At 43.7% G+C, this 17,539-nt stretch overlaps 1 protein-coding gene across 5 annotated transcripts in view; it reads left to right on the plus strand.

Moving 5' to 3' along the window:
• The window catches only part of FGF14 (fibroblast growth factor 14), a 349,911-nt gene that overhangs the window by 212,001 nt on the left and 120,371 nt on the right, over positions 1-17,539 (plus strand). Inside the window, exon 1 of one of the 5 annotated variants that reach the window (XM_048494849.1) lies at positions 12,714-12,732. The exons of 2 other annotated variants lie outside the window; for them this stretch is intronic. Coding sequence is in view for 1 of the 3 variants with exons in the window: in XM_048494845.1 (XP_048350802.1) it covers positions 14,199-14,391 (193 nt within the window). In the remaining 2 variants the exon portion in view is untranslated. Of the gene's footprint in view, positions 1-12,713; positions 12,733-13,065; positions 13,148-13,574; positions 14,392-17,539 lie in introns of those variants that run through there. 2 more of the 5 variants (XM_048494847.1, XM_048494845.1) reach the window with 2 other exon arrangements.

Raw genomic sequence — 17,539 nt, forward strand, 5'->3', positions numbered from 1 at the left:
ATTTCTGGCTACTACATTTTTCTTCCCACACATTTGGGAGTTTTTGGAGAGCTGTACCCTTCTCCAAGGGATATCTGTGTCAAATTTTAGACCAGGTGCCTCCAAACCAATGGTCTTCCAGATTTTCATGGACTATGATTCCCATAAGCTCTGCCAATTGGCCATGTTGGCAGGGGATGATGGGAATCGTAGTCCATGAACATCTGGAGGACCAAAGGTTGGAGACCGTTGTTTGAGACAGATTGAAGAGTGCATCCCTGTTCAGCAGACTGAAGGAGGCTTTGGCAACCTAATATAAGTAGCATAGTAGACACAGAGACTGACTTTTTTAACCCAAGCAAGTAGGCAATTTGATAAAGGTGGCACAAGTAATAGGTAAAATATAAAAATTTAATCGACATGATTTTTAGGAACATTAAGATTCTGTGTGTATTCTGGGCATGCAGTGGTTGGCTGAGAATACCAGTGGTTGGCTGAGCCACCACACAGCCCTTCTTTCCACTTCCAGACATTGGAATGTGAATTTCTTTCCCTTAGGGATCAATGAGATGAGATGGTAGAGGCCATATTTCCAGTGCTTCATTTTTTTAAAGAAGCCCTTGGCAAAGGAGGCAGTTGGTAAGGACAAAACTACATATTACCTGTTCAGTGTAATTCTGTGATTTTTAAACCAATATTTAGTTTTGTTTTTACTGAATGCAGTCACTGGGGCTTCGATTTTGAGGAGGGGGAGATGAGAGCAGATGAAAGAAAAAGAACTTCTAACCCTTTTCCTCCAATGCTATTTTCTTCCCAAATTTTCCCTGCTGGAAAAATGTTCTTACAGCTGATCTATAAGGTGTGTTGTGTCTTTGTGTATGAGAAATATTGCACACACATTGCTGAAAAATGGTAAGTTTTTTGGAAGATGGACCAGTGTAGCATTTCTCTGCATGCTCCCCCCCCAAGCAGTTTACAATACCACCAGTAGTCCAGTAGTTGTAAGCAAAACATTTGCCTATATCTTGCAAACAGCACTTAAGAACACAATAGTGAGTAGAAACAGAAATCAAAGACTCTTCAAAGCCAGTAAGTCACCAGTGTGATTGGTATGAAAAATTCAAAAAGATCTATCAGTAGAATGCTCTTCAGTGACAAGATCTGTTCTATTGCAGATTGGAAAGCATACCTGTCAATTATATTATTGGCAGATTAATTGTTCCCCTTCTCTTCCCCTATTCCTCTGATCCCCATGCATTCTAAAGCAAGTTGCACAATAATAGCAAGATCCAGATTTTTTGAATGCTCTATCAATGCTAGCAACAAAAAATAGATTTTCATTTAAATATTTTATTAGTTAATATATCTACGTGCTTGATACATGCTTTTGTGACCTGCTGTGAGTTCAGATATGATAAGGATGGCTTCAGCTACACATATTAAGCTACAACTCAGACATTCTAACCCCGTGGTGGTGAACCTATGGCACTCCAGATGTTCATGGACTACAATTCCCATCAGCCCCTGCCAGCATGGCCAATTGTAGGGGAATTGTAGTCCATGAACATCTGGAGTGCCATAGGTTCGCCACCACTGTTCTAACCTAAGCTGCAAGCTACATGGCTGCACAGCAGCTTAGTTTCCTTCCTTCCTTCCTTCTTTCCTCCCTCCCTCCCTCCCTTCTTTTTCTGGGTTTTGCTTTGTCAGGGTTTATACCCTTTCCTTGAATAGTCAGCTCATTTGACCTAAGGCCTCAAGTCCAGATACACTACATTATTTTTATTTTCCCATAATTATTAAGTATTTTGAGTATATGTGTCTGTATCTAGTTCATAATATGGTTACATGGGGTTCTCCCCCCCTCTCTTGAGGAGCTTATAAAGACAAATGATGTGTGCTTTGTCATTGTGTGGTCTGCACTGAGACGTTTAAAAAACTGTGTGAATATATGTCATGGGCCCAATCACAGACAGTGAGAATCCACAGAGGAAGAGTATTGGCAGGATGACCCAGCCTCACCAGAGCCCCAACTGGTTGAAGTCTGAGAGCAACCAGAGGTCTCTCGGGAGAAGAACGTTGCTCAGCAAAGGGGAACTGATCCACAGACAAACTGGAAGCTGGATGTCAGAGTGCCTGCAGAAGCTTCCTCCCTCCCCTTAGTCAGTTCCAACTGCAGATCCCAGAACTGATAATCCCGCCCCCAGCTCACCTGAAACACCAAGAGTTACAAGCTAAAAGGTGTAGTGCAAGGCTTGTGATCCCAAGATGCTGCGGAGAGCATGCTGAGTCTTTCTAGGATCGCAAGATAGATAAAAGAAAAGCCCCATAAAAGGCAGTGTGGAAGAGCTGGCATTGTGGAAGCAAACATTGCAGGCTCTCTAACTGCTGCTCCCAGATTCTCAACCATTGGTCCGGACTGACTGACCTTGACTGTGTGATAACCCTCTGTGTGATAACCTCTGCTTCTCACTTTGGACTCTGGACTGGCCATGTCTTGATCGTGGTCAGGGGCGTAACGAGGCAGCCCTGGGCAAACTGTAGCCCTGGGCAAAACCTGAGTTGGATGCCCCCCCCCCCACATTCTTTGCTAAGGAGATGGGGGCTACTCTTTTGAGGGTCCATAACTTTGGACCCCCTGAACCAAACTGCACCAAACTTTGCGGGTACCATAAGGACAATCTCCAGATGATACCCTGAAATTTGGTGATGATACGTCCAAGAATTCCCTCCCTGCAAGAACATCCCGAAATTTGCCCAAGAATCTTTGTTCTGCATTGAGTTTTCTGCATTGCTGTCAATGGGGGTTGCAGGCTGGGGGGGCACATTTTTGAAGGGACAGTCTCAAAACTTTCAGGGTCTCATTAGGAGACTGCCCTAATGATTTCCCCCCAAGTTTGGTGCAGTTTGGTTCAGGGGGGTCAAAGTTATGGACCCTCAAAACTGTAGCCCCCATCTCCTATTAGCTCCCATTGGAAACAATGGGGATAGGGGCACCCCTTTTGGAAGTCCATAACTTTGGACTCCCTGAACCAAACCTCACCAAACTTGGGGGGTAGCATAAGGACTGTCTCCTGATGATACGCTGAAATTGTGGTGCCACTAGCCTAAAAACTGCACCCCCTGAAGGCCAAAAATGGAAAACCACTAAAATACCCAAAAACGAACCCAGCATTTTGATGCCCCCCACAAGGTGATGCCCTGAGCAGCTGCCCACCTTGCCCAATGGGCATTACGCCAGTGATCGTGGTAAGCTCTGGATCTCTCCTTTAGCCTCACAGCTGCTCCAAGCTGTAACTCAATCCCTTCCTGAATGCTGCCAGGCTAGCACATTAATTTAACATGTCATTTTTTCTCAGTGCAATCCCACAGAAGCCAATGTGGTGTAATGGTTAGGAATGGTGGACTGTAATCTGGAGAACTGGGTTTGATTCCCCACTTTTCCACCTGAACGGCAGACTTTTATCTGGTGAACTGAATTTGTTTCCCTACTCCTACACATGAAGTCTGCGTGGTGACCTTGGGCTTGTCACAGTTCTTTCTGAACTCTCTCAACCCTGCCTGCCTCACAACATGACTGTTGTGGGGATAAGAAGGGAAAGCGTTTGTAAGCTGCTTCAAGACACCTTACAGGAGAGAAGGGGTGGGGTATAAATCCAAACTTTTCTTCCTCAAACTGAATTACACCATTCAAAGCTCATTAACTTCACTGGGTTTAAAAGGGTGTAACTCTGTTTAGGTGAGATGATAGAAGTGACTCTGTGATAGAAGTATATACGGTAATAGTTTTTCAGTTCAGCCATTTTGTGTCAGTTTTTGATGAGCATTGGTTTTTAGTACCAGTGAAAGAAATTTAGCAACAAAATTGGTAAAGACTGGGTCCTTATCTGATAAGAGTAAGGAAAGTTGCTTCTTTTTACTTTGGGTTGTTGTAACTTGTAATATTGGGGTGATTAATTTCTCTCACAGGCCAGTATGAAGCTGGCAGGTGTTGGACTAGTATCTGGAACACCCAGGTTTGAACCCCCACTCATGTTATAGTGGCTTCTGGGTGACCTTGGGTCAATCATACATTCTCAGCTTAGCCTACCTCACAGGGTTGTTAAGTTATGAGGATAAAATGGAGGACAGGAGAATGATGTAAGATGCCTTGGGTCACCATTGTGGAGAAAGTCGTGGTACAAAGGAATTAAGTAAATAAAATGTTGATTTTAGACTCTCAAAATTTTTTAGAAGACTCCCACTTTTAAAAAAGACCATATATTGATTAAAGACAGGTTACATCTTTTGGTATACCATTGATAGTATATCAAGCGACTTAAAAAAAAAAGGTAACCAATGTGATTCTTTGTAAAAAGTAGAGAAAGAGAGAAACTATTTTATAAACAAGATTAATCTCTGAATATACCGAATGAACAAACGGCTCTGGATATATCTATCTCATCTGTCTACCTGGTTTTTAAAATTTGTGTAATACCTTATGGTACAAAATTCAATTTGAGGAAAATGTTTATTTTACAAGCATATTTTTGTGCTCAGTCTCTGTCTAGGCTTCCTGTGCAATCTCTCAAACAAAATCTTATGCTCTGTGGTCTACATTTATTGACCTACATATGCCAGTCTTCGTTATTGTTGATTACTTTTATTTATTAATACAAAATTCGTTGATTTTTCAAAAATACTTAGTAAATTTAGTTTCCGTTAATTACAATTTTAAGATTGCCATTGTATTCCTTTGCTGCAGTCTCTTTTGTACATTCGCACTGGTAATGTCTGTGTAAAAGATTTTTTAAATCTTCAGTATATTTATCTCTTGTCATTGTAAACAAGCAAAACACATAATTACACTGTTCAATCTAAGATGACAGTTTTTTATAGTTTAACAATAACTTAGCAGGAGGCTCTCCCTCAGGTTTATAGTTGTGCATCTCAGCAGTTAGACGTAATTTCAAGTGTATTTGAGCATTGTTGCACAAATGAGATTTCAGAATTATTCTGACCTACACAATTCTCAAATGCATTTGCTGAGGGATTGCTGATCTTCAGTGTCGCAGTTGCAGACAGTTCTGTGAAACACAAATGTTCTAAAATGATTGAGACATGTTCTTCTGACTCTGTATAATACTTTGTGAAGAATAAATAATGGCCACATTGTTAAAGTTCTACAGGAAGATTAATTACAAACATTTACCATACTACCCTGTTCATTGCTATGTCCTTCTAAGTCAGTGATGGCGAACCTTTTTGAGACCAAGTGCCCAAATTGCAACCTAAAACCCACTTATTTATTGCAAAATGCCAACACGGCATTTTAACCTGAATACTGAGGTTTTAGTGAAGAAAAACAGTTGGCTCCGAGGCGTGCGTTTCTCAGGTGTAAGCTTGGTGGTAGTCGGTGGCTTTGCTTTGAAGCAACCATGCAACTCTTCCAACGGGTGAATCACGACCCTAGGAGGGTTTACTCAGAAGTAAGCCCCATTGTCATCAACCGAGCTTACTCCCAGGTAAAGGATCATGCCCAGGCCAGCCTAGATGTGTATGTGGGGTGTGTGTGTGATTTTCCGCCCCCCCCCATGATGAACTCTGTGCATGCATGCCCACAGAGAGGGCTCTGAGTGCCACCTCTGGCACCTGTGCCATAGGTTCGCCACCACTGTTCTAAGTCCATTGAAGTCAAGTAGCTTAGAAGGAAGTAACTGTATTTGACTATCTGAGTTTGGTATCGGTTACAAAGAATGGACTTTTTCTGGGTCGTTTTTGCTCTTAATGTTTGGCCTGCATCTATGGTTGGCATCTTCAGAGGCATGTCATGATAAGATATGTTTCCCTTGCCTTTGAAAGGTGACCTTTTTTTATAGTGGGAGGAACAGAAAACAATTTGTTGCAAGATTGAATCTGTACAGGGAATTTCTTAACGGAAGGAATTAACCTGTGGATTCTGGATCAACTCAAGCCTGAACTGTCCCTAGAAACTAAAATGTCTAAACTGAGGCTATCATACCTTGGTCACATTTGAAGACAAGACAATCATGCTAGGAAAAAAGTTGAAGACAGCAGGAAAAGAGGAAGACCCAGCATGAGATGGATCTTGCAAATCATGGCCCTCAGTTTGCAAGAGCTGAGCAAGGTACTGCAAACTGAGGGTTGTTTTGGAGGACATTGATTGGTTCATAGGTTCTCCATGAGCTGGATGCAACTTGATTGCACTTAACATACCCAACAAACAAGGACGTAGGTAAGGTTTTTTTTTCTCGGGTTCACCCCCCCCCCCCAATTCATGTATGAAGCTCCGCCCACCTGTTTGTGGGTTTTTAAAACATTTTTAATGTTTTTTGGGTTTTGGCCTGCAGGGGGCGCATTGTTTAGGCTAGCAGCACCAAACTTTCAGGGATTGTTTGGGGGTCTCTTCTGATGATACTACCCAGGTTTGGTGAGGTTTGGTTCAGGGGGTCCAAAGTTATGGACTCCCGAAGGGGGTGCCCCATCTTCCATTGTTTCCAATGGGAGCTAATAGAAGATGGGGGCTACACCTTTGAGTGTCCATAACTTTGGACACCCTGAACCAAACTTCACCAAACCTGGGAGGTATCATCAGGAGAGTCTTTTACTGATACCACCCAGGTTTGGTGAGGTTTGGTTCAGGGGATCCAACGTTATGGACTCCCAAAAGGGGTGCCCCATCTCCCATTGTTTCCAATGGGAGGTAATAGGAGATGTGGCTACACTTTTGAGGGCCCATAACTTTGGACCCCCAAAATCAAACTTCACCAAACCTGGGTGGTATCATTAGGAGAGTCTCCTAAAGATACCCTAAAAGTTTGGTGCTGCTAGCTTAACAATTGCACCCCTGACAGCAGGCATCTCCCAAATTTCCCCAGATTCTCCTTTTAAATCCACCCCCTTCGGCATGGATTTAAAGGGAGAATCTGAGGTCCTCAGTTTAGAAGAAGAAGAGTTTGGATTTATATCCTCCCTTTCTCTCCTGTAGGAGACTCAAAGGATCTTACAATCTCCTTGACCTTCCCCACTCACAACAAACACCTTATGAGGTGGGTGGGGCTGAGAGAGCTCCAAAAAGCTGTGACTAGCCCAAGGTCACCCAGCTGGCATGTGTGGGAATGCACAGGCTAATCTGAATTCCCCAGATAAGCTTCCACAGCTCAAGTGGCAGAGCAGGGAATCAAACCCGGTTCCTCCAGATTAGAATGCAGCTGCTCTTAACCACTACGCCACTTTGAAAGTGATTCGGTTTCAGGGTGGGTGATAATCCACCCCAAAACATCATCACTTTCAATGTTGTTTAACCCCAGATTCTCCCTTTAAGGTGGATTTAAAAGGAGAATTTGGGCTCTCTAGTTTAAACACCATTTAAAGTGATGCTGTTTGGGGGTGGATTCCAGCATCACAGCGGCTGCCCGGGAGGTGGGGGGGACAGGATGCAAAACTCAGATTTTGCGCCGGGCTCCATTTTTCCTCTATACTCCTGCCCAGAGGGAAGGGCAGAAGGAACTGGGAGGCCAGCTGGTGGGGGGGCAGGGGAGGGCAGGGCGGGGGAGTCTGCTGTCCCCGGCTTTGGAGAGCTGCTTTCATAAGTGCTGGGTTGGGGCCGGGGCTTGGGGAGGTGTGGCCATGCCCTAGGGGTGGGTGGGGGTGTGGCCCCACCCCCAACCCCCCATAAAAATCTATACCTATGTCCCTGCCAACAAATCAGAAAACTAATCCTTAAATCAGACAGGGTTATTTTGGTAGTAGTAAGGTAGTGGGGGTGGGGGATTTCAGCTTTATGGAGAAAGAGGGAAGAAGAGTTCTGGAAATCTATAGAGAAGGAAGCCATGGCCCTCAGTTTCTTATAAAAGAAGCCACAGTCCTCAGTTTGCAAGACCTGAGCAAGGCTGTTAATGTCCTATCATTTGGGAGGCTATTGATTGATTCATAGGTTCTCTGTGAGCTGGAAGCAACCTGACTGCACTTAACATACACAAAAAATCAGAAATCTAATCCTTAAATCAGACAGAGTTATTTTGGTAGTAGTAAGGTAATGGGGGTGGGGGATTTCAGCTTTATGGAGAAAGGGGAAGAAGAGTTCTGGAACTTTATAGAGAAGGGACACAGGAAGTAGGATAGATAAAGAATTGGAGGGAATGTGCCTGATTTTTTTCACTGGTGTGGTAAAACTGTTCATGGATTGGACTGGATTGGATTGTACACATAAGACTTAATTGTTTCTCTGCACACATGAACTCCTCAAAACTGCAAACTGGGTGACAGATGCAAGCATCATGGACTCGTTTTTGCTTGGTGATTGTTTATGTGTAAAACATTTGTTCGTGTAAAAAGAGCATGTTGTCTCAGGAGCTCCTGCCAAACACAGGTTTTTATCAAAGTAAGAGAATGACTGAGGGAAGGTGGTGAATGGACAAGGAGAGGAGAAGGCAAAGAAGAGTTATAAGACTGAGAAAAGTAGAGCTAGTAAGAAAGGAAGAAATGTCTCAAATGGGCCTTGGGATAGATAAGACTTGGGTGGGAAGAGGAACAGGCAGATAACTAGTCAAGTTAGCAGCTGGGCAGAGATGCCAGGAAAGGGGTGTGGGCACACATGCAACTGAATATTCATCTGCTGTAATATCCAAATCTTTGGCAGTAGGTTACTAGTGTAATATTTAATGTGAAATGTTACTAATTAGTATTTTGAGTAATGGGTGACAGATGCATAATTATCATGGTTCACTTCCTTGGCGTGATTCAGCACAGTAGATGCTTCAGTTAACAGATAGCCCCAAAACACATTTTAATTGATGGTGAATAGTCTCCTTAGAAGTTAGTACATTCAGAAACTGTATGCTAAGAAAGGTTACTCCTGTGTATTTTCAGGCCATGGGAATATTCCTGCCTGTCACAGCCCTGAGTCTATATTTACTTATTTCATAGTGTAAATCCATTGAAGTCAATAGGTTTAGTCAGATGTAACTCTGCTTAAGATGGCACTGTAAATGTGCTGTCTGGCCAGTACTAGATCTCATGTTAATATTTCAAAAGAGCTACTCAAGACGGGCAATCCCATACATAAAGAAATACTCTAAGGTTCCAGAACAGACTATCTAATGCCCCAAAAGGATTCATGTACACGTTTTTTTTTAAATCTAGGTACCCTCATGTCATGCCTATTTATTCTTGCATCTTTTCTAATGGTAGTCTCATCAGATTTTTTTTCCCAGATATGACAGCAATTTCCATATTGTGAGAGAATGTGGAAATTCATACCAATGGCAACTAATACTTGTTAGGTTTCTTTGCTCAATATAATGCGTGAGCTTTCTAGGGTTGCTCATTCTATATTTTTACAGCATTTTGCACAGGATGTGAGAAATTGTTCTACAGGGCCAGTATTAATAAAATGAGACATTTTGATGATTACAACATGACTGTACATTTTTTGAGAGTCTTCTGGTATAATTCCTAGGAATTAACTGGTGGGAAGTTAAACATAGCTAGAAATCTAAGAGTGTTTTTTCTCTCTGAAGGATTCCTGTTGTGTACAGACTGTCTTTAATCAGAAATAGACAAGCATTTTAATGCAGAGTGTTTGCACTTGCCTTTAAATCTGCAATCATAGCTAGTTACTTGTCATATAGGCAATCACTTGTCTCCACATTCGTAAAACCCATCTGCTTTCAAAACCCTTGCTCTGCCTGGAAGTACATATATTACATCCCAGATTTAAGACAGCAGATGGCTCTCTTGAGTTTCCCTGCAGCACCCAGTTCTGTAAACAACTATCCTGGGTTTCCAGATTGCAAGTGGAGAGAGTTTATGTTCTCCAGGATTTAAAAAAAAAATCGCATCTCCTTGACCATATTACCTTCATTCCTTTTTGTCTGATTACATCCTTTCCCCCTATTCTCTGCATCCCACTCAGCTAGGAAGTCTTTTTTAAAGAGCAACCTGAAGTATTGGGATGAGACTGTATGAATTACCACTTAGAATAAAGGTTAAAAAATCATGTCAGTGGCAACTGTGGCATTATATATTGCAAATGATATTTGTTGGTCACTTTGCTGAATAGAATAATAAGTTTCTAGAGTTGTTGTTTGCATTAGTTTACAGCACTGTGCAAAACAAAACCCAATTTGTCCACCTCACCGTAATGGCACATTAAGAATCCTTGAGATTTGCTCTTTTTTCTGTCTTGTATATAGTATTTCTCTAACAAAGACAACACTGGTAGATAAATGCTGTTATAAAAGGTTCAGTCTTGCTGCCTAATACTGGTAAGCAAAGTGCACAATGTCATGTCTTTCAAATATCTATGATATTGGGGGACAAATTCATTGGGCCTTACCAAGAAGACGTTTTTAATCCTCTCCCTTTAAATCAGTGGGATTTAAGTAGGTGATTGACAGCATAATCCTAATGCAGTTACAGGCTTCCAGATCCACTGAAGTCAGTGGACTTAGAAAAGTGTAACTATTTAGGATTGCACTGTAAATTCAGCTTCATCCATACTTGTTAAAATAAGGTGTGCAAATTGAAAGTTTTTGGTGGACAAAATACTTTTCAGTAGTTATCTCATCCTCAATCACCACAGCTCAGTTCCCGAAGTTATTCATAATTACTTTAATAGATGAACTGGTAACAAATTATTCAAAGGTCTACAGAGTTGGGTTTTTTTTTAAAAAAAATGGGACACATGTATAAAATCATTGACAGTATTTTTATTTTCTTTTGAATAGCATTGGTTCTACTACCTTTAGCTCCCCTTTCTTGAAAAAAACCAGAATTCTTCCTTTGTAGAGTTTTTCATTTCATTTTGGCATCTCATGCTATGGGTGGCTGTTTTAGATCTTGTTTTGTACTGTCCATGGTCCTGGACAGAGAACGGATTTCACACAGCAGAATAAAAATAATTTTCCTGTAGAACAAGGTTGTTCATCAAAAGCCACTTCTTAAATAAAGTCTATCCATGCAGAAAACATTAAGCATTGATAAGGAATGCATTCTGGTATGGATTGAAGGAGGCCTTTGAATTAGTAACATTTTATGTACGATTTTAGGCTTAGGGTATAATTATAAAAATGAATGAATAAATAAGATACCAATTAGATAGCTGCTGTTTAATAGCAGTAAATCATATTTTGAATTGTAGCAGATTGTGAAGAATCCCTTGTCCTGTGAGAAAACCCAGAATAAACACTTGCCCCTGAAGATATTTAGGGTCACTTCAAAATCACATTATAAATATATTTGCCAGGTCTAGCTGGAAATGTGCTTCCCATCTCAGTCTATTTTTTTTAAAAAAAATAGAGAATGGAGTGGAAACTAAAACATCTTCCATGTAAATGTTATCCTTCATGAATTAAAGAACTTGGGAGGATACTAATTGCTATTTTTAGAACCACAAAAGAGCCAGCTAAACAATGGAAGATGTTGAAGTTCATATTTTTTAAAAATCCAGTGGATGTACTTTAACTTCATAAAGCAGTGTAAGTGCTTGTCTGTTCCACTATTTTTCAAATGCATTGAAGAAACTCTCACAATCTGGATACATTGAGCTTGAGCTGTAAATATTTCAGTGGGCATTTTTGCATTTGAAGCTTAAAGGAGTTTTTTTTAATGAGTTTGCATGGTTGATTGGGAATCCTAGGATCAGCCTGGATAGCAAGTCCAAATAAGACTTATTTGGTGTGTGTGTGTGTGCTAGTGACAAAAAAAGAACCCTGTGGCACATATTCAGTGCTGAATGGGTAGCAGCTTTTGTCCTGTATGAGCCACCATCTTTTCTCTGTAGTAAACAGGCTGAGTGCATCTAGAGTGTGCACTAATAATAATTACCACTTGAAGGCATGGCAGACAAATTAATCACAGAACTCTTGCAACCCCCCAGCTCAAGAATTACCAGCTAAAAACCAAACTCCAGTCAGACAGGGTAATGTGAGCACCCTTCCTGCCATCACCACTCCAAAAAAACAATGACTTGGACTCTTCCCCCACTGCTACAGTTGAACTTGCAAACCTGTGTAGATGCGTTACTCTTTGTTTGGTTTTGAATAGCCTGGACTCAGTCCTGTTCCTCTCCCAACTACTGTATCTTTTTTTAAATTTCTCTCCTTGAGTGCCTGGGGCTTTGTTGCGTCTGCACCTGTGTCTGTTGTGTCTCCAATCGGAAGTGTGTGTGTCAGCTCGAGGTTTTTTTTGTTGTTGCTCCAGTTCCATCTCCAATTTAGCTGTCAAGACGATCATTTTTACAACACACCTTTCAAAAAAAAAAAAAGGTATCGTCTGGAATCGTTCTGCCTTTCTCCAGGGGACTCTGCCTGATCTCTCCACCCTCATCCCGCCTCGTTTCCTCTTCCAGAACGATGCAGGCAAGCCTGGCGAGAAGGCGAGAGCCCTGGGTGGTCTCCTGGGTAGACCTGGGAAGCCCCTGAAAACCGCCCAACTGCGACCGCGGAAAGCTTTGGGAACCGAAAGGCTCTCCCTCCCCGCTTCCTTTCGCCGCTCGCCCTCCTGGCTCGGGGATTCTCTCATTCATCCGAAGGAGCCGCGCGTGTCCAATTCAGAGTGAAGGCGGGGGAGGGCGAGCTGGAGCGGCGGCGCTTGGGCTGGGAGGCTGCTTTCCTCCGTCCCCCATTGATCTGCCTGTTGACACCGGCGAGCCAACGTGGCACCAGGCCAACTGGAGCGTTTGGGTGCCTCTCCAAGCACCGAAGAAGCCGCGTCTTCTTCTGGCACTTCCATTGCCGCCTCATTCCCCGAAAGGTTACTCGGCTGTGACGCGGGCTCTCTCTCTCTCTCTCTCTCTCTCTCTCTCTCTCTCTCGACCATTTTTATCCCCACCTTTCGTTGGTCGTTAATCGCCATGAGTCGGAAGCGAGGGCACTTCACACACACACACATACGTCCATTTTATCTTCACAACAATCCAGTGAGGTAGGTTAGCCTGAGAAAGAGAGGAACTGGTCCCAAACTAAGTCCCCCAGGAAGGTTCATGGCAGTGTGTGTATGTGTGGTGGGGGCGGCGGGGGAGAGACCGAACCCAGGTCTGCGTGCCTCCAGAAAGTCTCTCCATTTTAATCCCAAGAAGTGAGCGGTGACTCAGGAAAGCTCCGAGGCGGCTGCTGCTGCTGGACCCCGGCTCTCTGCTCTACGCGGGTCGCTCTTCTCCGCCCAGAAGGTGAACTCGGAGGGATCCTTCCACCGCCCCTGAGTCTCCTCGGGTGGGGCGAGGAAGCTTGTGGCGGGAACATGGCGAGGAGGGGAGCGCCCACATAATAAAGAAAACACCCGTCTGCGACTTTCCTGGCAGTCGAGAAAGGCTGCGCTCCTAGTCCTCCCCCCCTCCCCCCCCCCACTGAGACTTTCTAGGGCAGCGAAACACCTTCAGGTGGCAACTTCACTCTCTCTCACACAGACAGGCGCGCATCCACCGTCTCGCACTTTCTGACACAGCCTTGCCTTCACTCTCGCATCCTTTGCCCTCTGCCGCGCACACACGGCCCTGCCCGAGCTTTCCTGCACAGTTTCCGTCCCCCCCACGGCTTTCTCTCCACACACATACACATACACACACCCGCACCCCACCCGCCAGCCCGCCCCAGGCACAAAAGCCCCACTGGAAGCCGAGGGGCGGCAGCGCGTGGCTCCCTCTCCCTGGCTCGGTGACAGGCAATTTCCTCCGGCAAATTGCCGGGCGCTTTCTCTCCCCCTCCCCAGCCCCCCTCTCCCTTTGCCGCCTCCTCCCCTTCCCCTTGGATGATGATGATTATTATTGGGGCTCTCCTCCCTCCCCCTCCCCAAGCCCACCCCAAGGACAAATCCCTTCCCTCGGTCGTCGGGAGGGTGGGGTGCGCGTGTGTGCGAAGGGGGGTGTCGGCTAGGGTGGGACCGGAGGGCCGGGATTAAGGCTCCCTCTCCGGAGCCGGAGCGCGCGCTCTCCAGATGCGCCTTTCCGAGCCGCTCGGCGGCAGTCCAGACGAGGAGGACGTGGCGGCTGGAGCGACGGTGGCAGCCATGGCATGAGCCGGGCAGGCAGGCGGAGAAGGCGCGGAGGAAGCCGCGGCCGGCGGGCGGGGGGGGGGGGGCTGCTTGTTGCCGCTGCGCGCTCGGCCCCGAGCCCAGGGAGGCTCCATGCGGTGACTTTGGGGCCATGGGTCCCCGCCTAGGCTGAGCGCCGCCCCGCGCTCGTCTCCTCTGGCGCCTGGCCGGAGCGCCCGACAGAGCCGGCCATGGCTGCGGCCATCGCCAGCGGGTTGATCCGGCAGAAGCGCCAGGCGCGCGAGCAACACTGGGACCGGCCGTCGGCCAGCAGGAGGCGCAACAGCCCCAGCAAGAACCGCGGGCTGTGCAATGGCAACCTGGTGGATATCTTCTCCAAAGTCCGCATCTTTGGCCTCAAGAAGAGAAGGTTGCGGCGCCAAGGTGTGTTTGTGTGTGTGTGCCTGGGGGGTGCCTGACCAGCAAACTTGGCCAGTAATTTAAAAATCTAAAGCCACTTTTTTAAAAATGAGAAGCTTGCAATAGGCGAGATCCTGTACTTGCTGAGACTGGTAGGTCATTGTGGTGCCCATTGTACAGACGAGGGACTGGGACAGCTAAAACTTATCTGAAATATCTGCTCACCCCCAAATCACTAAAATCGCTGATGCAGCTGTGACCAGATGTGCCACCAGATGTGACTGCCACTGGCTTTAAAGGGGGATTGGACAGATTTATGGGGAGGTCTACCAGCCGTTATACTCAAATAGGACTTCTGTTTTCAAACAGCAAGTAAAGGCTCTTGTCTAAGGATCCAGAGTGTTAGCTTCCCTATGGCATCAGACTGGCCATGGCTAGAAGCAAGTCTAGATGAATCTATGGTCTTTGTCAGCATGGTCTGTTCTTACTTCTTTTTTTCCCCCTGATCATAAATATGTGCTGACCTGGTAGGAGAAACCCCACTGTTGTAACTGCCTCTTTTTGTTACTGTTGTATGATGTATGGGGGAGGGAACGGAACTAATCGCGCTAAATGAAATTGCATAGGTAGGGTCAGTGTTCAAAATCTCCCTGTAAGTCCATGCTTTATGCCTATTTTACAGAAGGGAGACACATTGTCCAAGACTACTCACTGGGCTGATTGCAGTGACAGACATTTTAAAAATTGATTCATAATTCTTATATGCACATGGATAAGGTAACAGGGCAAGGAGTTACTCCTTAATCTTTTTTTCCCTGTACACTGGCAGCCGCATTTACAATTGCAGGCTGTTAGTGGGTGGTTGGGAAAATGGTCAAAGTCCTCCTTCTTCCATTCCAGTAGATAGTTACTATTAAAACGGAAATTCCTTTCTAATTCCCTGATTTGTTAGCAGAAAGGCTATTCCAGATTAATCAGTTCTGGGTGTGTTACTGTATACCTGGCACCATTTTTGCAACTTTATTTTCATTGAGACCAAAGTGTCTTACAGTGCAGTCTGAAACAGAGTTCCCTATTATTGAAACCAATGAATTTAGAAGATTGTAATTCATTTTAGGATGGCACTGTTAATCAGTGTTCCTACAAATACTTGAATTGAACTATGTGGACTGGGAGTGGTCTGTGAGTACAATGAAATCTGTTGCCCTTCAAATCTGCTAACTAGAGTCTTCCTTCTCTCCCATCCAATTCTCTGAAATGAAGAATCCGTAGATTTTGATCTTTTAATCTCCACTTTGTAGGGCACAGGGTTGTACATGCTAATAGCCAAGAGCAACCCTAGAAATAAATATATGCTGTTACAGTGCTCTGTGAATCCCTTGACATGCTCTTTGTCATTCACTATTTCTTATCTTTTTGAATATTACCCTTAAAAAAAATAATTCTCAGAAACTCCAATATCAATACAGCTTGTAGAGACTCTGTTCTTATTTGCAGTAATCAGTTGCCATTGAAAGCCACTGAATCACAGTACAGAGAAATTTATGAAATGCGGAAGATAATTTACCAAAGTGCATTAAGCAAAAGGGAATAATTTTTGCTAGTGTCCATAATTTAAATGGAGGGAAGTTGCATTCACAAGAAAGGAGCCCAGAAATTATCGCCACAGGACAAATTGAGAAAAATTTGTCAACTTCCTTGCAAGGTTTAATGAAGACGTACATTGAAACACTTTCCTATGAAAGAATGGTGAAATTATAAATACACATAGTGTGTTTTGAAGACAGCTATAACTTCATCATCAGTGAGCTTCATCTTTTGCAATCCAGTTTGTTGTTTCAGGATTTTTAAAAAATAGATCATGTAACATAATATAGTAACATAAAATCAGTGTTCTGTACCTTTAAGAATTTACATCTGTAGAGGTGGAGAATCCCAGGGGTATGAATGTGGGGAAACCCCATTCCCCTTTCTTTTCCTCACAAAGACTCTTGCATTTTATGTTGACTTGTAATAGTTATCTTCCTTTCTTCTCATCTACCCATTGGAAACCCCCTCTATGCTTTCCTTAACACTCCCTCTTCAGACTTATCACAAATTGCACCCTGTTTCTTTCTCTATCTGGACAGTCAAGCTGAATGTGCTGTCTTCAGTTTGTCTCTTCAGGCAGCTCTTTATGACCATCAATAGTGTTATCCTTACCAAGGCAAGGCAGTTTATGTAATAACAATCTATTGATTCTTTACTGTATTTGAACAAGTTAATATACCAGATGTACTGTGCATTTGTGTGTTTACATTTCTGTTAACCCCCCCCCTCCCCCGGTACGCATAGTGTAATGTATACTCATGGAGAAAAAATGGTGGTTCTCTTCTGCTCCAGGTGGATTTGATCAAAGCAAAACAGACCATAAAATCAGTTTCATAGGAATGCTGTTCCATCTTTTGCCTCTGAGAATATCCTTCATTTGGTGATATTTTGAATTTTTGTTTGGTGTGCCAGAGTTATCATCTTCTCTGCTTTAACAGTAACTAGAAGCTCTCCAAAACCTGTGTTCCACCCTTTCTCTTCCAAAAGGTTTAATTTGTTCCACCTTTCATGCTTACAAGGTCCTTTCATTAACAAACATTCAGGGGCAATACAACATGATTGTTTTGGCCAAGAAAGCTGTGGGCTTCTTTCTTGGGTGTAACTTAACATGACACCTGTAAAGTTAGCAATGACTTGTGAAAAAAGATAGCTTTAGGATCTATTGAACTGAATATCCAAGGTATGGAGATACCTCTTTTAAAAATGAAGCAGTGCAATAGTTAAACAAATTACCTGACAACATCAACTTGTGAGTCTAATAATGGCACTAATGATATTGGTTGCCACAGACTATTAATCTTTTTCCCCCCTTTCTTTTTGGAAGTGCAGAAGGCACAATGATGTTTATGGCTGCTAAACGCTGTGACTGGCCAACAGCAGCCTCAGCAAGGCAATATTAATGACTCCATTAGTTATCCTGATTCCTTAGCCTTATATACATTCAAGATACTTTATGGCCTTTGGAACTTGGTTGTTTTTATTTTCAGTGTAATGTCAAAAGATAATTTCTGATTTGTTGTTTTAAAATAATTCCTTGTGTTATTTTTTCTGTGAAATACGGTGGCTGCTTAATTTATATGTA

Source organism: Sphaerodactylus townsendi, linkage group LG04, assembly GCF_021028975.2.
Source record: "Sphaerodactylus townsendi isolate TG3544 linkage group LG04, MPM_Stown_v2.3, whole genome shotgun sequence".
NCBI lineage: Eukaryota > Metazoa > Chordata > Lepidosauria > Squamata > Sphaerodactylidae > Sphaerodactylus > Sphaerodactylus townsendi.